Raw genomic sequence first — 27565 nt, forward strand, 5'->3', positions numbered from 1 at the left:
TAAATGATTACTTATTAGATTTTCTATCTATATTGACAAAATCACGATCCTACTCTCAATAGTAACCGAATAAGAGGGTGTTAAACATTTGGATAAACATTTTTTTCTGAGAAAAGTATGAACTTTTCACCAATACGGCATTGCACTTTTTTTTTTTTTTTTGTTATATACAACATGAGCTGAATAATTTTGAGGGAAAATTGTTCCGGGGCCGGGTATCGAACCCGGGACCTTTGGTTAAACGTACCAACGCTCTCCCACTGAGCTACCCGGGTAGCTCAGTGGGAGAGCGTTGGTACGTTTAACCAAAGGTCCCGGGTTCGATACCCGGCCCCGGAACAATTTTTCCCTCGAAATTATTCAAATTAACTTTACAGGGAGTTATTCCTGAAAGCTTAATTTGCATACAACATGAGCTATTCGCTGTAAAAACCTGCAGGGTTATTTCATTTCCACTCTGTATACATGACAATTACCATGTGGGACCCCTACACAGGCAAGAGGACTAAGGGCAGGGAACGAAAAAGATGGATGGTCAGACTTCTTCAAGCAACTAGTATAAGATCACTGGTGTAGTGTCGCCCGGTGCAGAAGTGCTTGGAAGAAACTAGGACAAACTCAAAAATGACCAAAAAAATCTGTGAAATGTGCAATGTGAGCTAGTAGTAGACTGAAACAACCAGGATAATCATCCCACATACGTGGAGTATATCACGTGAGATATACGAGTAACAGCGTATTCCGAATCTCACCGGACCGGTGGACAACAATGACGTTACGCTGCAGCGAAAAAGGAACAAAACTGCTGGAAGATTCGATGGCTATCATGGCAGCTGTACAATTTGTTTGTGCTACGCTAGCAAGATTTTGCGAAATTTCCGTACTGTCATCTCGTTCAAAGAAAAGAGAGCATAAACAATTTATTTCTTGAACCAGTAGCAATAACTGGTCCGTTGACATGTTCGCCCATAAGCCATTAACATATTGTTTTTACGTTGTGTTCATTACAAACAATACAGCAGAACACACCGCCATGACACAACAGTGCACCATGTCATTCGTCTGCTAATTCCCGCCCTATACAAGAACCAATCAGATTCACTGATGGCGGCTGATGGAGACTGCCACCACCTCTGCAAGCTGATGGAACCGGTGCGACAGTGGTTGAGCATTAATGACGTCATCATTGAAATTCGAAACACCGTGACGCCATCAGATTGCTCAGCGCTGAGATTCGGAATACGCTCTAAGTGAACCTTCCCCTTTCTCAGGAGGCCGTAGCGATTTATGAGACATAGAGAGGATTAATGATATATGTATATTATATGGACATTATGACGAAGTGAAAGAAGAGAAGCGACTAGAAGCATTTTAAATGTGGATATGAAGTGAACAGACAGAATAAGAAATGTAGCTGTGTTGGAAAGAGTGGGTGAAGAAAGAATGCTGCTGAAACTGATCAGAAAGAAGAAAATGAATTGGTTGGGTCACTGGCTGAGCAGAAACTGCCTACTGAAGTATGCACTGGAAGGAATGGTGAACGGGAGAAGAGTTCGGGGCAGAAGATATCAGATGATAGACGACATTAAGATATATGGACCATATGAGGAGACAGAAGGAAGGCAGAAAATAGGAAAGACTGGAGAATGCTGAGATTGCAGTGAAAGACTTGCCCTTGTGAATGAATGAATGAATGAATATATGTCAGATTTACAAAATGTAATCAGATCTACAAAATTATTTGTCCATATTACTCATTACAGGTAATTCGTTAGCTCGTGAAACCAAATGCATTTGAGCACCGCAGCGAGCTAGCTGGCTTGTAAGTCGAAGCGTAGCGAGGTAGGGAAGTTTCTCACTCCACTTCTTCCTTCGTCTCACGCGCAGGTAGCTTTCACTAGATACCGAATGGCCTATATACAGAACGGGCGGCCGGGTAGCTCAGTTGGTAGAGCAGCTGGCTACGGACTGGAAGATCCGGGGTTCGATCCCAGGTGGTGACAGGATTTTTTCTCGTTGCCAAACTTTCAGAACGGCCCCGAGGTTCACTCAGCCTCCTATAAAATTGAGTACCGGGTCTTTCCCGGGGGTAAAAGGCGGTCAGAGCGTGGTGCCGACCACACCACCTCATTCTAGTGCCGAGGTCATGGAAAGCATGGGGCTCTACCTCCATGCCCCCCAAGTGCCTTCATGGCAAATTACGGGGATACCTTTACCTTTTTTCTATATACAGAATACAAAACCTTTTTACTCCCGATCCATAGGGAATATACGAGTACACACTAGTTCCTCGGTAGACGCGTTGGATCTATGACAGTGAAGACCGACAGACCTTACCCGAGTGAAACCTATTTCCCGGCGAACACACTATATTTATGAGTAGGCTATATTTTGACAATGCTGATGACAAAAGTGATATCAACTGCAATAAAGAAGAGACGCGATCTATAAGACGGCCACGCTCTATTTTATAAAATAGCCACATAAAAACTAAAACAAGTCTATTATATAACAATTTTTTAGACCATAAACACATGTATAAGGAAATTAAGATCCCCCGCTTAACCATGATTATAATTCTGGAGAAGTTGCAGTGTGATTCGACAAATGATGAAAACAGAAGAAACTATTATCTGTTATTGACTCGATAGAAACAAAGGCAATGTTTCATCTGCAGAGACTGGAGGAAGATCGATAGCTAAAGAGGATTGGAATTGGACTCCTCTAGGCAAGCGGAAGAAAGGAAGCTACAAGAAGCAATGGAGTAATGGTGTCTAGTCAGCTATGGGAGAAAGAAGTCTTCAAGAGTGTGATTGGCAGAACCAAGAGGCTTGGAGAAAACGAAGCAGGGAACTACGTCAGCTGTAGAAAATCTGCCTTAGCGGTAGTAGGTTTCCTTTAATTCGATATATTGCTCTTCGATGGCATGCGCACTACAGTATACAACAAATTAATTAAGCTATTACCACAGTCTAGTATATATAGTCACGAAGCTTGAGTTGTTGAGGGTACTAGGAACAATAGACTGTGCCGGTACTAATTCGCATTGTCTGTAATGAGGCGATAGTAGCGATCCTAGTGGTGAGCAACTGTCTATGGATACATATTCCCTACGTATTGAGCTTCGTGACTGTATATACTAGACTGTGCTATGAGGCCTATTATAAAATACAAGGATTGAAATAAATAAAATGATGCCTTGGATTTCTTAATGGTCACATGTACGGTTTGGAAACCTTTCTAGCTAATGAAATATAACGGGGCCATCGGCATGGCCTCGGGGTAACTGCACGACTTGTGGTCCCAGAGGCCTATTCCAATATTTCACGTTTCACTTTTCAACTTCTGAAAAGTGAAAAATCTTTCTGTTCCTCCATGATTTAGAGATTTTGCCACATTTCATTTTATTCTACACGTTTTTGCATATCAGTAGCCATTGTAACTCCATGTTGTTGAGTTCCATTTCCTAGACAATGAAGACATATGAATAACTTCTTTAGATAAAACGTAAACTTCGTCTTGTCTTTGGTTCTAGAATAGGCCCAATTCCTTTAAGAAGAGAATTTATTTTAGTTGGCATAATTCGAAAACATTCACAGAACTGAGACAAACTATGAAAATGTATCCTATTTTTATATATTTTTTTCTTAGATTCCTCGTCAATTGAATCAATTAATAATAAATGTTCTCTTATCACATTTCTTCTCTAAATTATTTTGAATCCAAAGCAAAAACATGCAGTACTGAATACAATGAATTTAATCTTATGGTAAAGAGAGTTGATTCTTTGCAAAACTCCCATTAACTTTTGAGCATATGACAATGCACTTTTCAGAATTGAAGACCGGACATAAAAACGAATCTAAGTGTAAATATCTTTGAAAATTACTTACTTACTTACAAATGGCTTTTAAGGAACCCGGAGGTTCATTGCCGCCCTCACATAAGCCCGCCAACGGTCCCTATCCTGTGCAAGATTAATCCAGTCTCCATCATCATATCCCACCTCCCTTAAATACATTTTAATATTATCCTCCCATCTACGTCTCGGCCTCCCAAAAGATCTTTTTCCCTCTGACCTCCCAACTAACACTCTATATGCATTTCTGGATTCGCCCATACGCGCTACATAATCTGGATTTAATGTTTCTAATAATATCAGGTGAAGAGTACAATGCATGCAGTTCTGCGTTATGTAACTTTCTCCATTCTCCTGTAACTTCGTCTCTTTTAGCCCCAAATATTTTCCTAAGAACCTTATTTTTCAAACACCCTTAATCTCTGTTCTTCTCTCAAAGTGAGAGTCCAAGTTTCACAACCATAGAGAACAACCGGTAATATAACTGTTTCATAAATTCTAACGTTCAGATTTTTTGACAGCAGACTGGATGACAAAAGCTTTTCAACCGAATAATAACAGGCATTTCCCATATTTATTCTGCGTTTAATTTCCTCCCGAGTGGCATTTACATTTGTTACTGATGCTTCAAGATATTTTAATTTTTTCACCACTTCGAATTTTTATATTTCCATTTCGTAGAATATTCTGGTCACGAGACAATCATATACTTCATCTTTTCAGGGTTTCCTTCCGAAGCTATCGCTTTACTTGCTTCAAGTAAAATTTCCGTGTAGCCTATCTTTGAAAATTAGATTTAAAAAAGAGTCTATGTCCCTGGCTCAATCCACTGAAAAAAATGATATCCTATTGTAATTTTATTTAGGGCCTAACTCCTCCCTAAGATGTGCAAAATGTATGATGTTATAATTATTACTAGTTGCACAAGAAAACCCTGTTTTCTACGGTTTGTCTCTTTGATACGTACGGCCTTTTCTATTCCAGTCTTCAATTATTATAATTATGAAAAAAAAGTAATAATATATTCTAAAAGTTTCCTCTACTGTTCCTTTTCACTTTATACTTCGCAAACTACTTTTGAAAAGTGATAGTGGAACAGAAACTGCAATTAAATGTGCAAATTGTGAATTGAAAAGCTGAAACGTTTAATGGTGGAATAGACTCCAGATTGCTCTTGGACTGGGTTTGAAAGTGCTTGAGCCCGCTTTGCTGACTAATTAATTGTGTAACGCCAATGTTAGGTAATCGCATGACTAATCCTCGGTCTCGATAGAATATGATAAGAATTTTTATCATAACAATCGATTGGTAGGTGAGAATGAAAAGACAAAAACTTGGAGAGTTATTTCATCATAATCATAACAACCGATAGATAGATAGCCATGACAAACATGATAGGACAAAAACTTCGAGAGTTAAGGCTGGTTCATAATAACTCGTGAACGGAAACGACAATAAACGGAAATAAATATATTTATATGTGAGACTTCACAATTAACTATTGTGAATGCTCAAATTTAAATATATTTTTTAACATTATTTCCGTTCTCGTTCTCGTTGCCGTTTCCGTTCTTGGTTTATTGTGAACTAGCCTTTAATGTAGGCGCTCACTTACAGGAATGGATTCGTTCGGCGCATCCTAATTTTTATTGTATAGCATTGCTCACTTGTTTGCATTTCCAAATTTGATAATCTAATAGTATTGTTATTTACCGATGGAGAGAGACTATTACTTCTTTGTAGTATTCTAGATTAAACCTGGAAATGAAATGAGAGGTCTGAGGAGGGTGCATTTTAATTGCGTTAGTTTTGGAAGTATAAATAACAAAATAAACTTCGCGTCATCCATTTCACTTATGCCTTCAGTATTACCGGGATTGGAAGCCTTGCAATCAATATATTGCCATGGTTTTCTTTATTTCGAACTTGGCCCATACGTAAATCCGTCTAGATATCTCTCGCCAGAATTCAGTCATGCGGACAGAGGCGATAGGGCCAAGTGGTCGATGCTCAATTTAAAATAGTGCAAATAATAAAAAATCCGAACGAATAGAACGAATTCGTTCCGGTAAATGACGACTTGCCTTTATTCTTTCATAATAATCATAACAATCGATTGGTATTTAACCATGACAAGCATTGAAAGACAAAAACTCGGAGTTATTTTTTATAAGTTATAATGATCATAATCGATAACAAAAACTGGCACGTAACCATGACAAGAATGGTAGGATAAAACTCTCTATTTTACTGTATTGTAATTACTGTATATAATCATTTACAACTCCATGATTACGAACACACTGTATTTTTAATTTGGAGTATAATTTTGTAACAAAAAATCTATTGCTTCAATTCTGTACCTAATTTGAAATACAGTACTTTATGCCAAATATTCTCGGTTTATATTCATCTATTGTTTTATAAACAAAGCGAACTGTATGGGATCTAAACATCAAGAATAAAATAGTGACCTGATCTACAACGACCATAGCCTATATTTTATTAAATGTGAGGAACAACATTGATACAATGGAAAAAAAAAAAAACATTAATAGGAATTGCACGCAATCTTTGAGAACTTCAATCACATCACTTCAAGAACAGTATCAACTCAACGTCGCGAAGATTTTCGTGGAACTGTAGTATTCCACTCGAAGAAACTTGTACATATCTAGTAAATTCTTCTTCTTTGCTTTCATTACTTGCATTCCCTTCCTATTGAGCTGGGATAAAACATATACAAGTTATTCTTTCTTCTCTTAGGAAATCTGATAACATAAGCATATCAAGATTTCATATTGTAGAGTTGACTCGATTCTGAAGTGCATTGGACTCCTGTGTAGAAAACTAAATCCTATAACATGATGTAAATCTAAATTCAGGGTCACTTTTAAGCATGTTTTCTACGTCTGTTAGATGAACAAAGTCTTCTTTGTCCATACGGAATGCGCAATATGTAGAACTTATCTGTATGATGATCTCAACCATTCCTTGAGAACGAAACGCTGCATTCTTGCCTTTGAGTTCCCAACTCATCGGAACATTCTAACATAATAAATGTTTCGAAATACTTTCTCTCGAAACAGACGAATACCATTTTGGTAAATATATGTATGTGTTTATTCACACTGCAAATGGGTATATACCCGGTGGCAGTGGTAACTAATTACACTCAATAATGACAATTAATAATAAACACAACTAATAAAAATACAATTAATAATAATAATAATAATAATAATAATAACAACAATAATAATAGTAATAACAACAATAATAATAATAATAACAACAATAATAACAATAATAACAACAACAACAAAAGGAGCATTCTCAATTAAATGAATCACGATCACTTAAAGTAACATTTAAAGTAAATGTAATTTGTATCTTAACCCCAAGTTCGAAATAAAACCCACGAGTATGATATGCTCATGCCTGCACAAGTACCTTTCAGCACTACACTCATTTCGCTGTCAGCTCACTCACCGCACTGGAACTACGACACATTTCACTGATACTATCCTGATTTCACTAACACTACAAAAACATTTCACTGTTAAAATACTTTGCACTGCCAATATAAACTATAAAACTTACTGACACAAACATACTTCACTGACACAACACACTTCTTCACAGATACAACACTTCAAATAACAAAATATCAATTACACCCTTTAAATAGTGTGTATAATATACTACCATCTATTAGTAAAATCCTTAAGCCTATTTTTAAATACATTTTTGGTTATTGGTAAAGACTTCAGTAAGTCTGCAGGTAAAGCATTCCAGTCCCTGATAGTAGGATTGAGAAAAGAAAACTTTCCAGTGTCCGTCCTCTGTCTTCTTTCCCTCAATTTATATGAGTAGTCGTTCCTTGAAGAGTAATTTGGCGGCTGCAACCTATTCTTTATTTCTCTCCAGACAGGCTTACTTCTGTATGTATTGAACATTGCGCATAATCGAATTCGCGTTCTCCTGTCAGTGAGTGTGTCCCATTTTAATGGTGGATTATTAAGACAACGCTTTGAGAGCCCGTTTTGAATCTTTTCCAGTGTCTTAATATGTTCTAATCTGTAAGGATCCCAACATTTGAGGGGGGGGGGACTTTTCTTCCAAGAAACTATGAATATGGTATTATACTTTTTTTTTTACACACAACATGAGCTATTCGCTCTGAAAATCTGCAGGATTATTTCACCTCCACTCTGTATAAATGTCAAATCCAACATCTCTAAGACATCTTTACTTTCATCTGTGAAGAAAGAAAGAAAAGATGGTAGATGTCAAAAATATGCAGAAATATAAAAACCTCAATTTTCACAAAATTGTAGTTACAGGTATTTAAAAAAAAAGGCGTTCCTAAATTGTTCAAATTGTTCATATTGATTACCTCTACCAAAACTAATAGTCTGCAAGAAATCTTGGTTATAGTCTGTATAATGACGAAAAGCATACACGATCTTACGTCAGGTCAATAAATCTCCTCTTACTTCGTTGAGGATTCGACTTATTCTGGACAATGCTGGCACACAATAGTCCTGAACACTTAGGGTCCGACCTTGGTAATATTACCATGCGCTAAAATTCGCCAAGACGTCGGATTCCTCTAATCATAATATTTTTAAATTTTATATAACATTAGACTTAATTGAAACAATTTCAAATAATTTTAAATAATTTAAAAATAATCTTAAATAATGTAAAAATGTTTAATACTGCAAGTTTTTTCTTAAAAAGGAGCAAAATCATTTCAACTACAATCAACTGAAACTCGTAAGCTTCCATGTGTATTATTACACCTATTGCTTTACATGGACGCTCCCTATCCTTTACCACAGGATCAATTGGCTGCAGTGGTCGGGACGCGAGCCTGCGATCTTAGGCATGATATTATGCTAGCAGGATATACAGGCTGATTTAGGAGGAATTACCGTTACTTACGGAGCTTACTTCCAAAGACATTCTGAGCAAAAAGTCACATAAACATTTCTCCTAATCGAAATATTTTCAAAGCTACATTAATTTGAAGTCGTTAGTAAAATACCTTTTTTCATTAGTTTTACGGGTAAAAAATATTACAAATAGAGAATGAACTATTCAGAAGTGTCATTTCTTTAATTGGCTAGTGTTCTGAAGCTAAAAATGTGTTCTTAATTGCTTTGTACAGATTTTGTTTTCCAATTTTTAACTAAAAAAATTACATCATTCTTACGCACTTAACACAAAAATTGTTGCAAATCATACGAGTTTAGGAACTTGATTCTTTACAGTTTAGTTGTGCATCCTAATGTACTATACAGTATTAAAGAATTTACAAGAATGGCGTAATTTGTAACAATTGTTGTCATAAATTCGTAAGAAAATGTAATTTTATAGTTAAAAATTAAAAAAAAAAAAAAATTCTGTACGAAGCAACTATGGAAATCACAACACACTTTTAGCTTCAGAATACTACCTAATTACTAATGATACTCCTGAATAGTTCATTATTTATCTGTAATAATCTTTTACCCTTAAAAGTCAAGAATAATGATATTTTACAAACAACTTCAAATTAGTGTAATTCTGAAAATATTGAGATTAGGACAAATGTTCATATGACTTTTTTTGCTTAGAATGTCTTCGGAATAAGCTCCGTAAGGCAGTGGTTCCCAAGCTTATTTTTGACTGACGACACACTTTACTTTATAATAATAATAATAATAATAATAATAATAATAATAATAATAATAATAATAATAATAATAGTAATAATAATATAATAATAAACACTACTTTTCTTCTGGAGAAAAAGGTGGTTGAACTCTGTGTAGAATATTTTATAGCGGACGGGGAGATGGGGTGTCAAAATTTTCAAAATTATACCTCAACTGTGTGAAAAGCATTAAACATCTGCTTTAATTTTAGGATCAATAGAAATTATTTACTGTACGGTAATTTTGTCGTTTTTAACCTCCTTTTCGTCCAAATAAGACTCTCAAGATCTTAACGGAAATCAAAGAAGAATTACCTATATTAAAAACATAGTTATCACATATATTTGGGTTCCATGATGAAAAATGCAACAAAAAGGTGCCGTTCCAGCGCGTTTCGCCAGAAAAATGCACTGATAACAACTTCTATGTAGTGTCGGATATTCAGTGTTGTAGATAGGTTGATGTTAACACGCAATCGAAAATTCTAAAAACAAGCAGCAACTTGAGTGGCATTAGGAAAAAACAAAGGTATGTGTCAAAAATCCTAACCTATCTATGCTGGATGTCCGATAAAAAATTTGTATTATCGTTTTTGAAAACTGGTCTATTAAAATTAATGTGAAGTCTGCGCTTGGTAGGTTGCACAGAGTTTCTCTATACATGGCCTTATGGTTCAAAAACTGAACTGAGCATTGTTGCAGGTTTTCACGTTTCATTGGTAAAGTCTTAAGGTACGGTCACACGTCGCTACTTTTGCAGCGATGCAGTACAAAAAACTGCGCAACTCTTGTACCGCGACGTGTGAACAACGGTGCAACCCGAAAAGTAGCGGCTGCCGAACCTGCTGCCCGCTACTTTTCCATGCTGTGCGCAGCTTAAAAGTAGCGACGTGTGAACAGGATTCTCAGGGTTGCAGCCGCAGCATTTTTTATATCGGTTTTGTTGGAAACTTTTGCTGCGGTTGCAACCAGTGTTACCACCCAAATGTGCCAATGATACTTTTATTGTTTGGATATATTTTAATGTTAAATGTGATGAAAATAAATTATTTGTAACAGTTATTAAATACACACACAGTTTGAGCATAATTGCTGACGATATAATTCATTTTTTTAATTTTCTGTATCGTAGTTCCAAACAGGAGGGTTGCCAACATTGATTACGTGAATATATTGTTGGTTATCATTTAAGTATATATGCGTTTTTAAAAGCTTTATAGTAAAAATAATGTCAATTTCTGAATACTAGATACGACAGAAAAGCAAATAATAGATAAGGAAGCTTTCGCATGAGTTTCTTAATAATGCGAACATAACCACAAAATGTATATTGAGAAGTCAACACGGAGATGGGAACCTGCAGCATGACTGCGGCTGCAAAAGTAGCGCCTTGTGTGTGAACAACTCGCAACCTCCAGTTGCAACTTTTGCAGCACTCGGGTTGCGCAGCACGAAAAGTAGCGTGCAGCGCTCTACTTTTGGCTTACGTGTGAACACGACACGCAACTTTGCAGCTGCAGTAGGACAAAAGTTGCGCTGCAAAAGTAGCGATGTGTGACCGTACCTTTAGGGTGCTATGCATAGACATTTCGCTAGCCCGCGCTACGAGCGTGCTGAAGTAGCCCCGGCTATCGACTGGTTACTTGTACAGGATTCATATCATATCATATCGCTAACACTGGTTTATGAATACGAAAAACGTTAGTTCGCTGATCATCCACCGGAAGTCCGCACTAAGAATGTCTATGTATATGGCCCTTTAAGTCTGTCTCAAAATAAAATGTACCATATCAAAGATTTTGTTGCAAATAAAAAGAACGTTGTAAAGAGACTTTCTGGATGCAATAAAATTTAATTTTCAATTTCAAAATTTCGCGACACACTCCATGCGACACATCGGTTGGGAACCCCTGCCGTAAGGGACGGTAAATCCTCGTGAATCATCCTGTATCTTGTGCGCCTTAAACCGTTCGGCTAACGAACCCAACTCGACTTCACCGATTATGCAGGTATACGTCCCTATTTACACTAGCTTAATGTCGTTCGACTTATAGCGTGGACGCATGCGCAGTACTGATTTCGTTCCTTCTCTTTCGACATCTGCTAGGTAGAAGCTGTTTCTATTTCTGTGCGACATTTCCGTAGGTGGGCCAGCCGAATTGACACGACAGGACCCGAACATGGTTCGGAAAAAGCAGTAGCAGACAACTTTTAATCAGCTGTTTCTCCGTTTCCGCGCGCTTTGTAGCATCATGTCAGAGTGGAACAAAAAGCAAGTAATGAAATTAATCGAGCTTTACGAGCAATGTCCCTGCTTATATGACATCAGAAGTAAGGACTATCACAATAGGATTCGGAGGGGAAATGCACTGAAGTTTATTTGTAAAAATTTGGAGTCTGTTCGTCCCAATACTATTCCCTCCGACATCAAAACAAAAATAAAGAACATCAGGAGTCAATATCCAAGAAAAAAATTAAACTTACAATTCATTTTAATACAATAAATATCTATTGGACAATTTTGTTCCAGTTTGAAATCTTTACTGAGAACATGGAATAACCCTTTCTCCTGCCTTCTGGATATCCATTTCCTTTTCCAGTCTCTCTTAGTATTTTTTTCTTCTCATTAGTGCAAGCTAACGAAACACTTGAAGCTGCAGAAGCTAAAACAACTGCTTTTATATTGTTCTAATCCATTCTGTTCATTTAAAAGGCTCACCACATCACTCACACGTTGCTCGAGCTCAGCTAGTCTCATAGACAAAGGCTAGTCTCGAGTAGCAGACGAGAAATCTGCCAAGAGTGAATGGTGATACTACATTTAGCCGACAGAAAGCGCTTGATATAGGACGTTGCTCGACAACTTGCGTCGACTTGCGGACGAGAAATCTGCCAAGTGTAAATGGTCTTGCTACATACAGCCGACAGAAAGCGCTTGATGTTGCGCGACAAATAGCAAGTGTAAATAGGGACTACGAACTTTTGGTTAAGAGTTAGAAATTTGCATGCAATAGTGATACAAGTCTTCCGGAAGCAAAGTGGTCCAAAGAAAGAGGGTCGGTATAGGCCTTAACACTGAAGACAAGTAACGATCTTCCTTAAATATATCTTATAACCACAAACAAGCCATTGTGATTAGAAGCACCACGAATGCTTAGTCCTATGTTAATAATCGAGCTTCTTGTATACAGATACTGTTACACAAGCTGGTGGCATGTATGTTCGCAGCTGCATCAACCCGCTGGTGTACGGCTTCATGTCGAAGAATTTCCGGGAGAGCTTCTACAAGGCGCTGTGCAGATGCTGCAACCGCGGCGGCAGAGGGCCGAAGCGCCATCTGTCAGTGTCGCAGACCAGGACCACGTCAGTGCGGTACGCAGACTCCAGGTAAACCTGTTGCTGTAACAGGTGATGCCTACAGATCCGTGCTATTCTATCACGGTCCTTCCTTCCATTGTTCTCTTTCTAATGTTCCATAATCTTATGTCTTCATTTCTCTATAAAAGCAGTAAAGATGAAATTCTTACCTGCTGCTAAAACATCTTTCGAAATTTCAACGAATTAAACGTTTTCATTCATTCATAGTTCTGTCCAAGGACAGCATTCTCTAATCTTCCCTCTTTTCCGCCTTCTTCTTTGCCTCCGCATTATGATCTATAATATACCTATATTAATGTTGTCTATCATCTGATTTCTTCTACCCGAACTTTTTTCTCGTTCACCATTCCTTCCAGTGCTCCCTTCTGTAGTCAGTTTCTTCTTAGCCAATGACCCAGCCTACTTCCTTTTCTCTTCTTGATCACTTTCTTTCTTCACCCATTCTTTCTAACATACCTCCGTATCTTAATTTGTCTGTCCATTTCACTCGCTCCATTTTTTTTCTCTCCATATCAACATTTCAAATTCTTACAGTCGTGTCTTCTTGTATGTATGTATGTATGTATGTATGTATGTATGTATGTATGTATGTATGTATGTATGTATGTATGTATTTACACTGCAAGTGGGCAAGTACCCGGTGGCAGTGGTATACACAATACGAGTATAAACAGATACACTATAAAAGGCTCCTTGGCCATTTTCATTGACTTCCTGGCAGCAGCTCATGTTGCCACTTATCTGTAGTACACCCCAAGTATCTGAAGATGTTCACTTGTTCTGCTGTCTGTTCTAAGTTTTCATACTTCCTAATAATGAAGCATTTAGCAGCCTATGTGTCCTTTTGAATGTACGTATTTAATGCACGACTCTTTATACTGTATGTAACCACCGGAATGATTTCATTAATTTCTATAGCTATCACAAATTAAATGATTCGGAAATGCGGAGATAATTTGAAAGTGTTTGTAACGATTCATATAATTATCTTTCATACATATGAATGACTTGGAATAATACCCTATAAGTGTATGTTATCTAACACTCTTAATTGATTCCAGACTTAGTAATATGTTCTGTCTGCAATTAATCTCAAATTTCTACCATTTTCATACACATCAGTTAGAAAATAAAGCAGACTATATCAGTCGTTTGAATAAATGCGCTGTTGTTCAATATGTAGAGTCTACCACTAATTCTTGGTCTTCCATATTTCATATTACCATGAACTGAATCAGTTTTTTCATAATTAATACACTGTAAGAAAGCATGGTTCAAAGGTCGTCTTTCAGAGGTGTTTTTGTCTCTATCATTTTAATTTGACATTGAAGTTTCTACACATTCCTTATAATATTGCAATGTTATTAGGAATGTGGTATAAACTTCAATGTCAAATTGGTTAGGTGAAATATTATTAGGAATGTGGTAGAAACTTCAATGTCAAATTGGTTTGGTGCAATATTATTAAGAATGTGGTAGAAACTTCAATGTCAAATTAAGAGAGCTAGGAACAAAAATTCTTTGAAAGATGACTTTTGAACCATGCTTTCTTACAGTGTATTAATTATGAAGAATTGTTTTCTTTAACAATCAAACAAAAATTGGTTAGGTGCAATATTATTAGGAATCTGGTAGAAACTTCAATGTCAAATTGATTTGGTGCATTATTATTAAGAATGTGGTGGAAACTTCAATGTCAAATTAAGAAAGCAAGGAACAAAAACTTCTTTGAGAGATGACCTTTGAATCATGCTTTCTTACAGTGTATTAATTATGAAAAATTATGCTTATCTAAACCATCAAACAAAAATTGGTTAGGTGCAATATTATTAGGAATGTGGTAGAAACTTCAATGTCAAATTGGTTTGGTGCAATATCATTAAGAATGTAGTAGAAACTTCAATGTCAAATTAAGAAAGCTAGGGACAAAAATTCCTCTGAGAGACGACCTTTGAACCATGTTTTCTTACAGTGTATTAATTATGAAGACTGGTTCAGTTCATGGTAATATGAAATATGGAAAAGAATTAGCGGTAGATTCTTCTTGAAAGCCAGAACTTAGCTACAGAAGACCCCATTATCAGTCATTGTAGATGAGTTTGGCAAGGAATGTGGAAACGCCTGTATTACGTGCTCATACTACAAGCAATACAAACCCAACAAGGTTAAGACTGTCAAGAAAGAATGTGATTTGTAGGGTACCAGGACGGACCTTCGTAAGGAGATGGATAACCAGGCTTCGGTCCTGGGCACAGAAACGCATGAAGTTCAGAACGCACGGGCGATACTGTTGTGTTGGTCCAATGGTGTGCGAGATGGAGCGCGCCGTTACTTCGTGTCTCAACATGTAAACAGTCCGTCACAGTACGGCACAAAACATATTTCACCCTGTACAGATGCAGTATATACAATACATTCCTAATGTAGACAATAAATGTCTACCATGAAAGTATTAACGTGAGTTGTAACCTTCAATCAGGTGTCCCTATGCCGAAGCCTGTTACACGTACCGCAGCCAAGCAGCAATACATACAACGGTAATGCGCATTACGGACCCACCTGTGCTGTTGCAGTCACCCGTCCACACGGGTCATGACGTCATTTATACTCCGTGTACTCTAAACCTCATACTGGTTACTCGATGTCTCTAGGCCGAAGCCTCGTGATAACATAACAAGCAGGTTGTGTAATGGTGTGCCACCACTCAAATCCCTAACCCAAACACAGCCACCGGCGTGGCTCAGTCGGTTAAGGCGCTTGCCTGCCGGTCTGAAGTTGCGTTCGGGCGCGGATTCGATCCCCGCTTGGGCTGATTACCTGGTTGGGTTTTTTCCGAGGTTTTCCCCAACCGTAATGTGAATGCAAGGTAATCTATGGCGAATCCTCGGTCTCATCTCGCCAAATATCATCTCGCTATCACCAATCTCATGACGCTAAATAACCTAGTAGTTGATACAGCGTCGTTAAATAACCAAATAAAATAAAATAAACTAACCCAAACAACAGTTTCTGTTATTGTTTGCTCCATGCACTGGATTATTAGATTGTGTTGGTGCTGTGCTGTGTTAAATTCCGTAAAGATAATGTCCTGCAACATAATATGTGCTACAGTAATAGTGTAGGACTGTAGGTTGTAATGACTGAGCCAGTTTCCGGTGACCCAGGCCTAAAACATAATAAGCAAAAACCCTTTAGAAACAGTCCGTTACCTTTCCTGGACGCTTCATAATGCAAGTACATTCTTGAAAATATTCATCCTACATTCGATGGTTTATGTTAGATTGTTAGTTTAAAATAATTGTCTCATATGTCACATCATTCGTCATTGCTCTACACATGTCGATGTGTCTCATTTTCCGGCACGAACATAGGACCAATCAGCGGTTGTGGTGCGGAAGGATTTTGCAGTGTGTTGATATGTGGAATATTCTTGCATGGAATGAGGTTTAGCTTAATAATTCTCTTCCGATCATTATCACACAACCAAAATACTTCGTAGTAAACAATACGTCTTGTGACAGCTATTTTATAGACCAGTCTCATTTGTTTTATAACGCTTCATAAAACAGTGCTGCATCAGGCAGTGAGCCGAGAAACAGGGTGGCACTGCGCGGCATCAGCGTTTTACACGGGAATAGAATTAATTTGAGCCCCACGGAAGCAGAAGCAGCACACCAGTTCCAGATGATCGCTCCCATGCAGCAACCCCGAACGCAAGCTTTTAGACATTCCATTTCCCCATGTTGCATCTGGCGAATCAGTTTTACCGACGCTTGCACTACTTCAATTATTTCGAAGTAATCTATTCCACATTGGTACTAACTAATTCTGTTGATTTATCGTTTCATTTATCCCTTGAAAATGGGTCAGCTGAACTATCGCTATCGTTGCAACATGTGCACAAACAGCGGAGTTTCCAAATCCTAATAGGATAACACAAATCATACGCTCAATTAATCGGTTAACTACGGCAATGAACATAGGTTATACAGAAAACAAAACAAGGTACGTATTTGTACATATTCACATAACAATTGAGGGGCGTTGCTCGCCTGCGGCGGTGGCTGCGTGGAATAAATCACAGACCTGTCACGAAGGCGGTCCGCGTTCGAGTCCCGATCACGCCTGGGATTTTACAGTGACTATTACACTTTTACTACGTCACACTACTTTTGACCAATAAAACGGTACGAAAGGACGTCTTTTAACCAATCATGGCTGCTTATCGCACAATTTTATCGCGTCCCTAGCATTTGTTTATTTTTATCACTACCCTAGCATTTGTTTCTTTGTTTGCCAACATTTCAAACTGCACTGGTCTGGACGTCAAAAAACAGAAAATTACAAACCACTTCAGTCGATGCACAGCACTTTCAACTATGACTCGCATTGGCATTCAAGAACAAGAATTAATAAAGATCACTGCTCATAGCTATGCATCTTCCTTGAAATCCTATTTACAAATAAATGAAGAGCAGCAGCATTCGGAAATCCTGAATAAGTTGAGGGATACACCATGTACATCAACGAGTTCCACTTCTTTTATGCACACTGAACCACCAACCACTAAAGCATTCCGATTTGAAAATTGTACTTTCAATAATTGTTTCTTTTAAAATTATTCATATTTATTTTTTATTTCATCATCGTTAATTAAAACGTTTCTTGTTTATTTCATCATCCCTAATTAAAACTTTTCTAACACTTGTTTATATTATTTAGGTTATGTCTGTTATTCTGCTATATGATATTATGGATAATCACATATCAGAGATTGTTTAATACTAAGATTTAATGAAAATCATCTGTCAAGTGACGTTGATTACTGGGATCCGGATGATTGAAGTGGAATGCAAATGTTTTAATAAAAATGAAACAATCAACAAAGCCTTCTTGTCTAGTAACCGTCCACAGAGTCCAATGAAGATTCCATAGTTGGCACAACTGATAACAAGAAAACAGCTAATCATAACACACTACTGCCATCTAGCGCAATGTTGAGATGGTACAATAATATATTTGAAGACAGTTGTATTTTTGTAAGTCAATTAATATTTTATTGTATTGGAGTACTTCGTTACTTCTAATCTTTATAACTTATACTTTCTTCTAATCGTGTAATAGTCAATTAAATCCCACTCGAGTTTTGATTTATCGATAAAATCAAAACCTCTAGTGAGATTACTGTTGTAAATCCATTAGGAACATTCCGTATTCGAGACTATAAAAACTTATTGGCCTCACAAGGAACGTCCAAAATTTCTTACTTACGGACTAGTAAAAGAATAAATTTTTACAGCAGTGCTGTAACTTTACTTAGAAAAATCATGGAACTCCACTCAGGACAATGTTTTCAAACGTCAGAGTCTACTATATTTACCATGTTTTTTTAATTTTCAAAATTTGAACAGATTGTAGATTCTTTCAAATTCAAAGATGTTTGTCCAGGTTTCAACATAGGCAATTTTTATGAGAAGTTATCGTAAAAATATTTCTTTCATATAGCAAAAGGACAGTGTTTTATACATACCAATTTTCATTATTGTACAAGATACAGTAATGGAGGAAGAAAATGTTGAATATTTCCAAAAATTGTACTGCTGTAAGCTGTACTGTACCTAACCCCTTAAAAGACCTATCAGTAAACAAGAACGTTTGCATTCCAAATGACCTGAAAGTTCTTCAAAGTATTAAAAATGATTCAAAAATGCAAAAAAAATATATAAGTAACCTATTTTCGAAAACATAAAAAAATCCAATATAAGAAATTACTTTTTAAGTTGATATATTAACATAGAAAGGATTTATATATTAATGGACATAGTCCTGATGTGAAAAATAAGAATATGACTTTTCATCAACATCCGCCCCCTACTCATAACAGATATATTTCCCTTTTTCATACATATATTTTCCTTCTTGCCTGAATTTTGAGCACTGACAATTTCAAAAATGCCAGTTTGGAGGAAGGTGAACACTCTAAGCAAATCTGTGATAACGACATAAAGGTTGGGATAATGATGGATATATGAAAATATTGAACCATCTCTACAAAGCCAACGTCTCCATGTTATTCACGCAGAACCGATATCTCAGCTGTCAATATTCTGTAATATTCTTAAAATTTAAAATAATCAAGGACTTTCCTTCCCTTTCCAAGAAAGCTGTGCTAATGGTTTTTCTCATCATATACAACACATTGCTTTAATATGGGTTTGAATCCGCGACCGTTCGATCCAATATTAAACTGCGTTCCATAATGTTTGACAGGCGACATATACATTTCCGGCAGAGGAAGAGAGAGGGATACTTGCTAATCAACCAATCGCAGAGATCACGTTCCAGGCTTACCTTGTAGCTGGGCGGAGTTAAAACGCTTCAGACCGTCCTACTTCAAGATAAGCCTGGAATGTGACATGTGTCATTGATTTAATTTGATTAGCAATATCCCTCTCCCTTCCTCTGCCGGCAATGTTTATGTCGCCTGTCAGATATTATGGAACGAAGTATAAGCATGTAGTCACTAGATCGTTGATTCTTATTTCGGATCCCAGTAGTGCCACGCAAAAGATGGACTACAACCGACGAGATAACAAATGAAGCCCTTCACCGCAGGTTTTCGATAGGCCTACTAGCCTACCGTAAGAGGATATTTTTGTTTCCTTTTATTTCGATGTGTTTTTCTTCCATGTTGCTGATATATCGTTTTGTCTTTGTCGCTGTCTGTCCGCCTATTTTGATTTTTTGTATATGGTTAAGTAGTCAAGTATCTCTTACAGTAAGATTGATTTTGATTACTATAGAAAGACTGAATAAGGGACTAGATATGTTAAATTTTAACAATCATCATTATTTTGTTCATGTAATAATAAAATTCATCTGTTTACTTGGTAAAAGTTCAGGGTACATCAAAACGAAAAATACTGAGCGCGTTACATTTTTTAAACACTAATTACACTAAACAACAAATTTTTACTTTTTGTCTTGCTCCGAAATAAAAATAGGTCAATAATACTAATATGTGTAGCCTAAATCTGAATTTCAATCCAAATTGCCCCATCACGTACCATTTTCCAGGGAACGTCAATTTATTTTTTAAATGAAAAAAACTTCTTTTTTATTTTTCACTGTTACTGATAAAATTATAACAGACTAGGGATTCAAAATGCCTCATAATACTTGGAAAATTTGCACTGGATGCAAAAATAATGTTGCGTAAGTTTAAAACACAAAAAAACACAACGACAATAAAAACATTTGTGTATAATGAGAAAAATCTCAGAATTTGAACTTACCATTTAAAAGAATTTTCAGGATAACTTCCGTCTATAACTAGATCCGGAACTGTCTTTTACAAGGAACCAACAATAGTCTGCAAGCATGCTGGATGATGGTCATCCCTTATATCTTCTTTCCATTTCAGATAATATTTCTTGATGAAATCTTTCCCCATGCTCGTCGCTTATCGCTCCAAGGTTAGCAGGAAAGAAATTCAAATGAGAATGTAAAAGTGTACTTTCTCATATGCGCTTAACATGGTTTCTACAAGTTCTATGTAGTTGTCTGCCCTAGAATTTCTAAGGAAATTTGAGCAAACATCTATGAAAGCACGCCATATCATTTTCTCTATAACGCAAAATTTTTCCTCAAACAAAGAGTCAGCCATAACTTTGCGAATTTTTGGACCGATGAAAATGTTCTCTTTTATTTTACCTTTACTCAAACTGGTAAACTTTTCTTTTAAATACTGAAAACCACATTCTTGTTTGTTCATTGCGTAGACCTCGCTATGAACTGTTATGAAATTTACTGAATAAAAGGGACCAATACCTGTTTATTTATTAGAAGTACAAAAGAACATGCCAACAACCATAGGAAACCAGAAATAGGTCATAAACTCATAAAATGCATTAGGATTTGTTTTGGTTTACAACCCCCAACCAGCGCCAGATGTTTGCTGGTAGAGCACTTAACGAAAAATGAAATCATAGTAGATATATCTTAAAAACCTTCACATATCAATTCATAAGGGACACATTGTTTTAAGTCGGAGAAAAATTATTATTGTTTAGTGTTATTTTAACAACGTTACAAATGCGACGAATATCAATTTAACAGCTACTCGTGAGATATGCAATAACGGAAATACCAATTACTCATGTATTTCTACGTTTCAGAAATGTTAGTACATAAAAAAAAATCATACACTCAAAACTTTCGTAAATGCTTTTACGCCGATACACTACTAAACTGATTGGGTTCACCGCTGTGGAGTAACGGTTAGCTTGTTTGATCGTGAAACGAGCGGACCCGGGTTCAAATCCTGGTTTGGACAAATTACCAGGTTGAGGGTTTTTCCGCGGATTTCCCTCAACCCATTAAGAGCTAATGCTGGGTAACTTTCGACACTAGAACCTGGACTCATTTCGTTGGCATTATCACCTTCATTTCACTCAGACGATAGATAAACTTCGCAGTTGATAAAGCGTCGTAAAATAAGCTAATTAAAATAGATTGGACTTAATATATTTAAATGCTGAAGTCGATTATCACAAGGGAATGCGACTTTTAAACATTCAAAATTACTTGCAGCTAAATTTTTACGTGCTTCAGGATTTGAATCGCCAACACCTTTATTTACTTAATTCCTGCGCGCATACACTACCTCTGAGCTCTAAGCTACCGCAATCACGTCCTTCATTACAATCTAATCAAAGTCAAGGAGAATATTTTTGACGTTGGACATGCTTATAACAGACATGTTAAATCTAGTCTTAATTCAACAGTGTTTTAATTAAATTGATTAAAAAATTTAACATACAAAGACAATACAATTATTGCAGTATTAAAACACACATTGAAAATAACGTTTAAACCATACATGTTTCAGGACGTGCGGTCTTATCTTCAGTGGTCATCTGTAAGGAGAATAATCTCTTGATATAGGCTAATGTTACTAAAAAATTACAATGTTGAAATTGAAGTTTAATAATGGGTTTAAAATATTGAAAACGGCCATAGTACAGAAAGAATACTTACGACTAATCAGCTGGTGTTCACTGAGATGCGAGGCCGGTGTGGGTGGATGACTGAATGCGGCGTGTGTTATGAGTACGCTGGTCAAATTGAAAAGCAATACACAGATCAATGAGAATGTTATTGTCAATTGGAGCTTTATCATTTAAATTATTTTTATTTGTAATTTTGTCTTTATAAATCTCTATGAATTCTAGAATGTTTAAAGTTTGACCTTTACTTTGTACATGCAGGATAGTCATATCTGATTCTATATTCTTAAAGAAATGTTGATTGCTATAAATGTGTCGATTGAACTCTGTTATTGCGTGAAATTTGTCTATGTTGTATATATCTTGTAACAAATGTTCTGCCAGTCTGACCTATATATGTGGCTTTGCAATCAGAAAATTGATGTTTTAATTTATAAACCCCGGAAGTGTTGAAATTATTAAAGTTCTGGTCCAAAATATTATATACTCTTTTTTGCAATGTATTATATCTTCTGCACGCTATATTATATTTAAATTTCTTAAACGTATTTGTAATTATACAGGGACATCGTTTTATTTTTACTTCAATTCTTATTGTACCTGAGTTTTTTAATGTACTTCACTCCCATCCCCTCTACTAGTAAATTTCCAACCGTACTCCAGACAGAACAGTACTGAGCTAGTGAGTATAGTACGCGTTTTCCAGTGACGAAAGAGCTTTCAATATTGAATCATATTTTCGCACAGGTACTGTCGTCCGTTTGCCTACGTCACATCCCGGTTTCCCCCACCCGCTTTTACTCGCCCCTCTATAAAGGCTAGTGGCTGAGCTGTCTTAGCTCTTTTCTGAAAACATTAATTTCTGTTGGGAATTGGACTTATACGTAATATTATACAACTGTTTAATATAACGTAAATAAAAGGGCATCGTTAAGTAATTAACTGTCACGTGATTTTCCCCCTTTCTACGCCCTGTAACAATGCACTTGGACGGACAGTAGATAGCATGTCTGAGTAATTTTATCTTTTCGTATAGGGCAGAAGTGAAGATTGAATTTACAGTACGTAAGGTACTCTTTTATAAAGTAGGTACAGAATTATTTCAACATGGGTTACTAATACAATGGACGAAATTAGTAATTGGAATTAGGTATAATAGTCTATAGTGTGATAATATGCACAAAAGAACTGAAGCCTGTATCGAAATGAACGGCCACCATTTTCAAAAATGTGTTTAAATATTCATATTATGATTATTTTTCAATTCAACTTCATTCTCTATATTGTACGCTAATGTGCTATAGACAGTATAATATACACTGCATGATTACGTCCGAATGGATAGCTCCGTTCGTGAGTAAAACACTAACTGTTAATACTGTACTGTATTTTGATTAAACAATAACCTAATGAAAATTATCAAACTCAAAATCGCGATATTTCCTAGTTTACGTAAATGGATTAACTACTTTTCTTCCCTCCTATACCAAGTAAAGTGATCTGTTTGTATTTTACGCCAGTATCATCGAACTCCAGTCATGGAAGGAGGTAGCAAACGGTGTTTCCGGTTTTCAGCCGTTAATCCAAAGGTATAAAAAAGGTAAAGGTATCCCCGTAACATGCCATGAAGGCACTTGGGGGGCATGGAGGTAGAGCCACAAAGGTATAACCAGGTTAATATTAGAAATGTTTGTAAAAATTAAATGATGTCCCTGTATAAGTGAAGCTGTTGCAATAAGTGAATGTGAGAAATTTTTGAGCGAATATTCGGGAATTACCGAAGGTCTCCGATTGAAAGCTTACGAAACGTCGTTCCGGAGACAACAGTTCCATTACCAGAATTAAAATAAAAAAAGGAGAAAACCGGCAGTTAACGTTGTATGTGTACTTGACCTTGTTACGCAATATTTAACTTAAAGTAAGTCGAAAATAATCTCTCTCTTTATAGGGTATAATCAAACTAAACCTGTTTTAATGCAAAGTTACGAGAAATAGAGCACATGATCTCCCTGAAAGAGAGCTTACAAAACGCAGTCAGACTGAAAGTTTGTTTTTATACGGATTGATCTAAACGTGACCCTTGGATCAGTGGTGTAGGATTACAGGGTTATAAACATAAAGAAAGTGTCTTACGAACTCGGCAAGTCGAGGTCAGGCCTGTTTTTTCAACTAATGCCGTAATTCAATCTGTCGGGAACTCTGGGTTGAGTTCTAGGCTTCCCTTCTCATCTTCATGTTCGTCCACAGTTTGGAGGATGAATATAACAGTAACACGGACTGCATAAGCACAAAATATCGAAAGAAGAACCTTAAATTAAACGGAATAGATTAGGATTGAGTGACCAGTAATAATGCAATTTTAAATGAAATGAAAGAATGTTCCAGTGTTGGAAAATTACGGTCTTAACACAATACCTTTCTAACTACGAAGAGTGTCCCGAGAAAATAATAGTAATAATAATAGTAATAATAATAATAATAATAATAATAATAATAATAATTATTATTATTATTATTATTATTATTATTATTATTATTATTATTATTATTTCAATTAGTTATTTTACGACGCTTTATCAACTGCAACGGTTATTTAGCGTCTGAATGAGATGAAGTTGATAATGCCAGCGAATGGATCCAGTGTCCAGCGCCGAAAGTTACCCAACATTTGCTCTTAACGAGTTGAGGCAAAACCCCGGAAGGGAACCTCACCAGATAACTTGTTCCAACCAGGATTTGAACTCGGGCCCGTTCGTTTAACGGACAAGCATGCTAACCGTTACTTCACAGCGGTGGACATTATTCATTTATTCATTCATTCGTTGATTTATTCATTGATTCATTGGTTTATTTATTTATTTATTTATTTATTTATTTTTTATTCATTTATTTATTTTCCAATAACAGGTACTGAGATTTACATCTTATCTTTGACCTAAACACAACTTTAATATAAAAAAAATAAAAAAGTAAGACATAGAAATGCAAAAGGAGGAGAAAATGTCCTTCATTGTCTCATTAAGTTCCTCGCCTCCCAGTATCGGTCACACTCTTTCACTTTGGTTAAGGTTGGACAGCGAAGTAGGTGCTCCCTATTCATAAGTTGCTCAGGTTTGTTCTTAAAAGAACCATTTGTTTTAAAGTTATTCAATAATTTCAATAATGCAAAATTAGGGACATACTAATAACAAATACAAAATTATTATTATAATCATAAAGAAAAATAAATTATATTGATATTATCCTTAATAAAGGGGCACGCGATACCATTGCGATTAAGGCGTAACGCTGCAAGCCAGAATGTCGCGGGTTCGATTCCCGATGGGATCATGGATTTTTCCATTGATTTAATTCTTCCAGCCGCACTACAGCCCTGGTGTCTACTCAGCCTCTTAACAGAAATGAGTACCAGGGGCATTTCCCTGGGGATAAAGGCGACAGGCACGTAGACTGACATCCCTACTAGAGTTGTCCACAACCGGTTACAAAAAATAGAAATTAGTCTATATATTGCTATTAAACGCCTGACGTAGTCAGTATGCAAAGCTCTTCCGTCTCGCGGAGTGTCTCAGTGGTCGGTTTAAAGGAATGTTCGAGTTATTTCTCATTCTTTGTCGGTGGACGTCAAAGGGAGACTACACTGAGCCATGCAGAGTTCCAAGAGCACTTATAAGGACGCGATTACCATTTAATTGATAATTATTTATTTCTCAGTACATTCAATCAATCAATGATTCATCGATTCATCCATCCATCGACTCATTGTTTCATTCGATTCATTAATAGATTCATTGATTCACTGATTGGGTCATTAATTCATTAATTGATTCATTCATTCATCCAAGTATTACAGTTGGGTATCTTCAAGAGCAACAACATACATTGTGAAAGTACAAGCTTTAGAGCTTGAGCGTACTTTTCTTTTTATTAACAACACTCTACGTTCTCAAAAATTATTCATTAATGAAATAATACTGCAGCTGTTTGGAGTAATTAAAAGGCATTGTATATTAACAACTACTGTTATAGAGGTATGCATTTTGTGCTTAAAGTGTAAATGTGTATTTTGTTTTATTAATTGTTTTTTTAGTTGATTATTTAACGACGCTGTATCAACTACTAGGTTATTTAGGATCGATAAGTTTGGTGATACCGAGATGGTATTTGGCGAGATGAGATCGAGGATTACCTGACATTCATCTTACGGTTGGGGAAAACCTCTGAAAAAAACCCAACCAGGTAATCAGGCCAAGCGGGAATCGAACCCGGGCCCGAGCGCAACTTCAGACCGGCAGGCAAGCGCCTTAACCGACTGAGCCACGCCGGTGGCTTAAGTAATTGTAATTTATTCTATTAGGCCTATTGCATTTCTTTACAAACCAGATTTTTATTTCCTTGTTGTTACCGGTGTCCATTTGTTCATTTATGTATTAGTTACGAAGATAATTGTATTAAAGTGTCCAATCAATTGTAGGCCTATATCAAGCAAACAAATTTTTCGAAGACGACAAAGTAAATCTCCTTCAATTGTTACTCCGTTTGTGTACGTCAGTTTCATGTAGTATGATGAAATGCGTATGATGTTCTGCCTAACCTGCAAAACATAAGGGGTTGAAATTCGAATATTTGTTCTGATGCTCGACCTTGACGAATGTTCTCTGACCGGTTGGATCTAAACCGGTTGTAAGTCCTATTTTGCAGCTCTCTAATCCCTACTAAATGCCGATTGTCTGAATATGTGGGAGTCTTAATCTCTCACCACCCTCTGGGCCAATTCGGCGTGTAATGGGGTTGACTTTTATTATCCTTAATATACAATCTCCTCGACATTGTAAATTTTCAATTTTCTCACTTCACTCAAATTCACCCGCGAATCTTTCCAATGTAACTTGCTGACTATGAAACAGGTGAGCCAGGATTAAAATCCTGGTTGGTACAATTTACCCGGTTGAGGTTTTTTCCGCTGTTTTCCATCAACCCATTGAGAGCAAATGCTGGGTAGTTTCGGCGCTGTGCTCCGGACTCAATTCGCCGGCATTATCACGCAAATTTCTCTTAGACGTTAGATAACTATTTCAGTTGACAAAGCGTTACAAAATAATCGAAAATTACATGTATTAAAATCTGTAGGTCTACTAGCAGCGGAAAAATGTGGCATTTGACCAGCACATATATTAGGGTTTGCAGGTTTATTTTTTGCAGTAAAACGGAAAAGTGATATGACCAAAAATTGTCGAAATTTCATCGTCTCTCCTCCTAACAAGTGTCAAATTACTCGTATTTGAGAAATTGGCACCCTACTTAGGTGACATAAAGAATTGCCTATTACTGTTTTCTAACGTCTTTATTAGCTTTGATTTACTGGTGGTAATTTCTTACTGAATATTATCAACTGGAGCCTTCAGTTTATATGTGGACTGCGATAACCGTTTCGATTTTCGCCAATAATATTGTGACTCGCACACTATTACGAACTCGTTTCATATTAAATACTGTATCTTCAGCATGAAGTTTCGCTTCTAATTTCACAAAACTTTTAAACTTAATATCTACTCATATTAAAGTCTGTCGAAGATAGCGCTATCTGAATTAACTCTCGGCAGTTGATATACTGAA

The 27565-nt window shown here is 36.5% G+C and overlaps 1 protein-coding gene across 2 annotated transcripts in view; it reads left to right on the top strand.

Annotated features, from left to right (window-relative positions):
• The window catches only part of LOC138703430 (gastrin/cholecystokinin type B receptor-like), a 206350-nt gene that overhangs the window by 126195 nt on the left and 52590 nt on the right, over window positions 1–27565 (top strand). Inside the window, exon 6 of one of the 2 annotated variants that reach the window (XM_069831281.1) lies at window positions 12792–12950. In XM_069831281.1, coding sequence (XP_069687382.1) covers window positions 12792–12950 — 159 coding nt within the window. The remainder of the gene's footprint in view (window positions 1–12791; window positions 12951–27565) is intronic. The other variant, XM_069831282.1, reaches the window with a different exon arrangement.

This window comes from Periplaneta americana, chromosome 7 (assembly GCF_040183065.1).
Source record: "Periplaneta americana isolate PAMFEO1 chromosome 7, P.americana_PAMFEO1_priV1, whole genome shotgun sequence".
NCBI lineage: Eukaryota > Metazoa > Arthropoda > Insecta > Blattodea > Blattidae > Periplaneta > Periplaneta americana.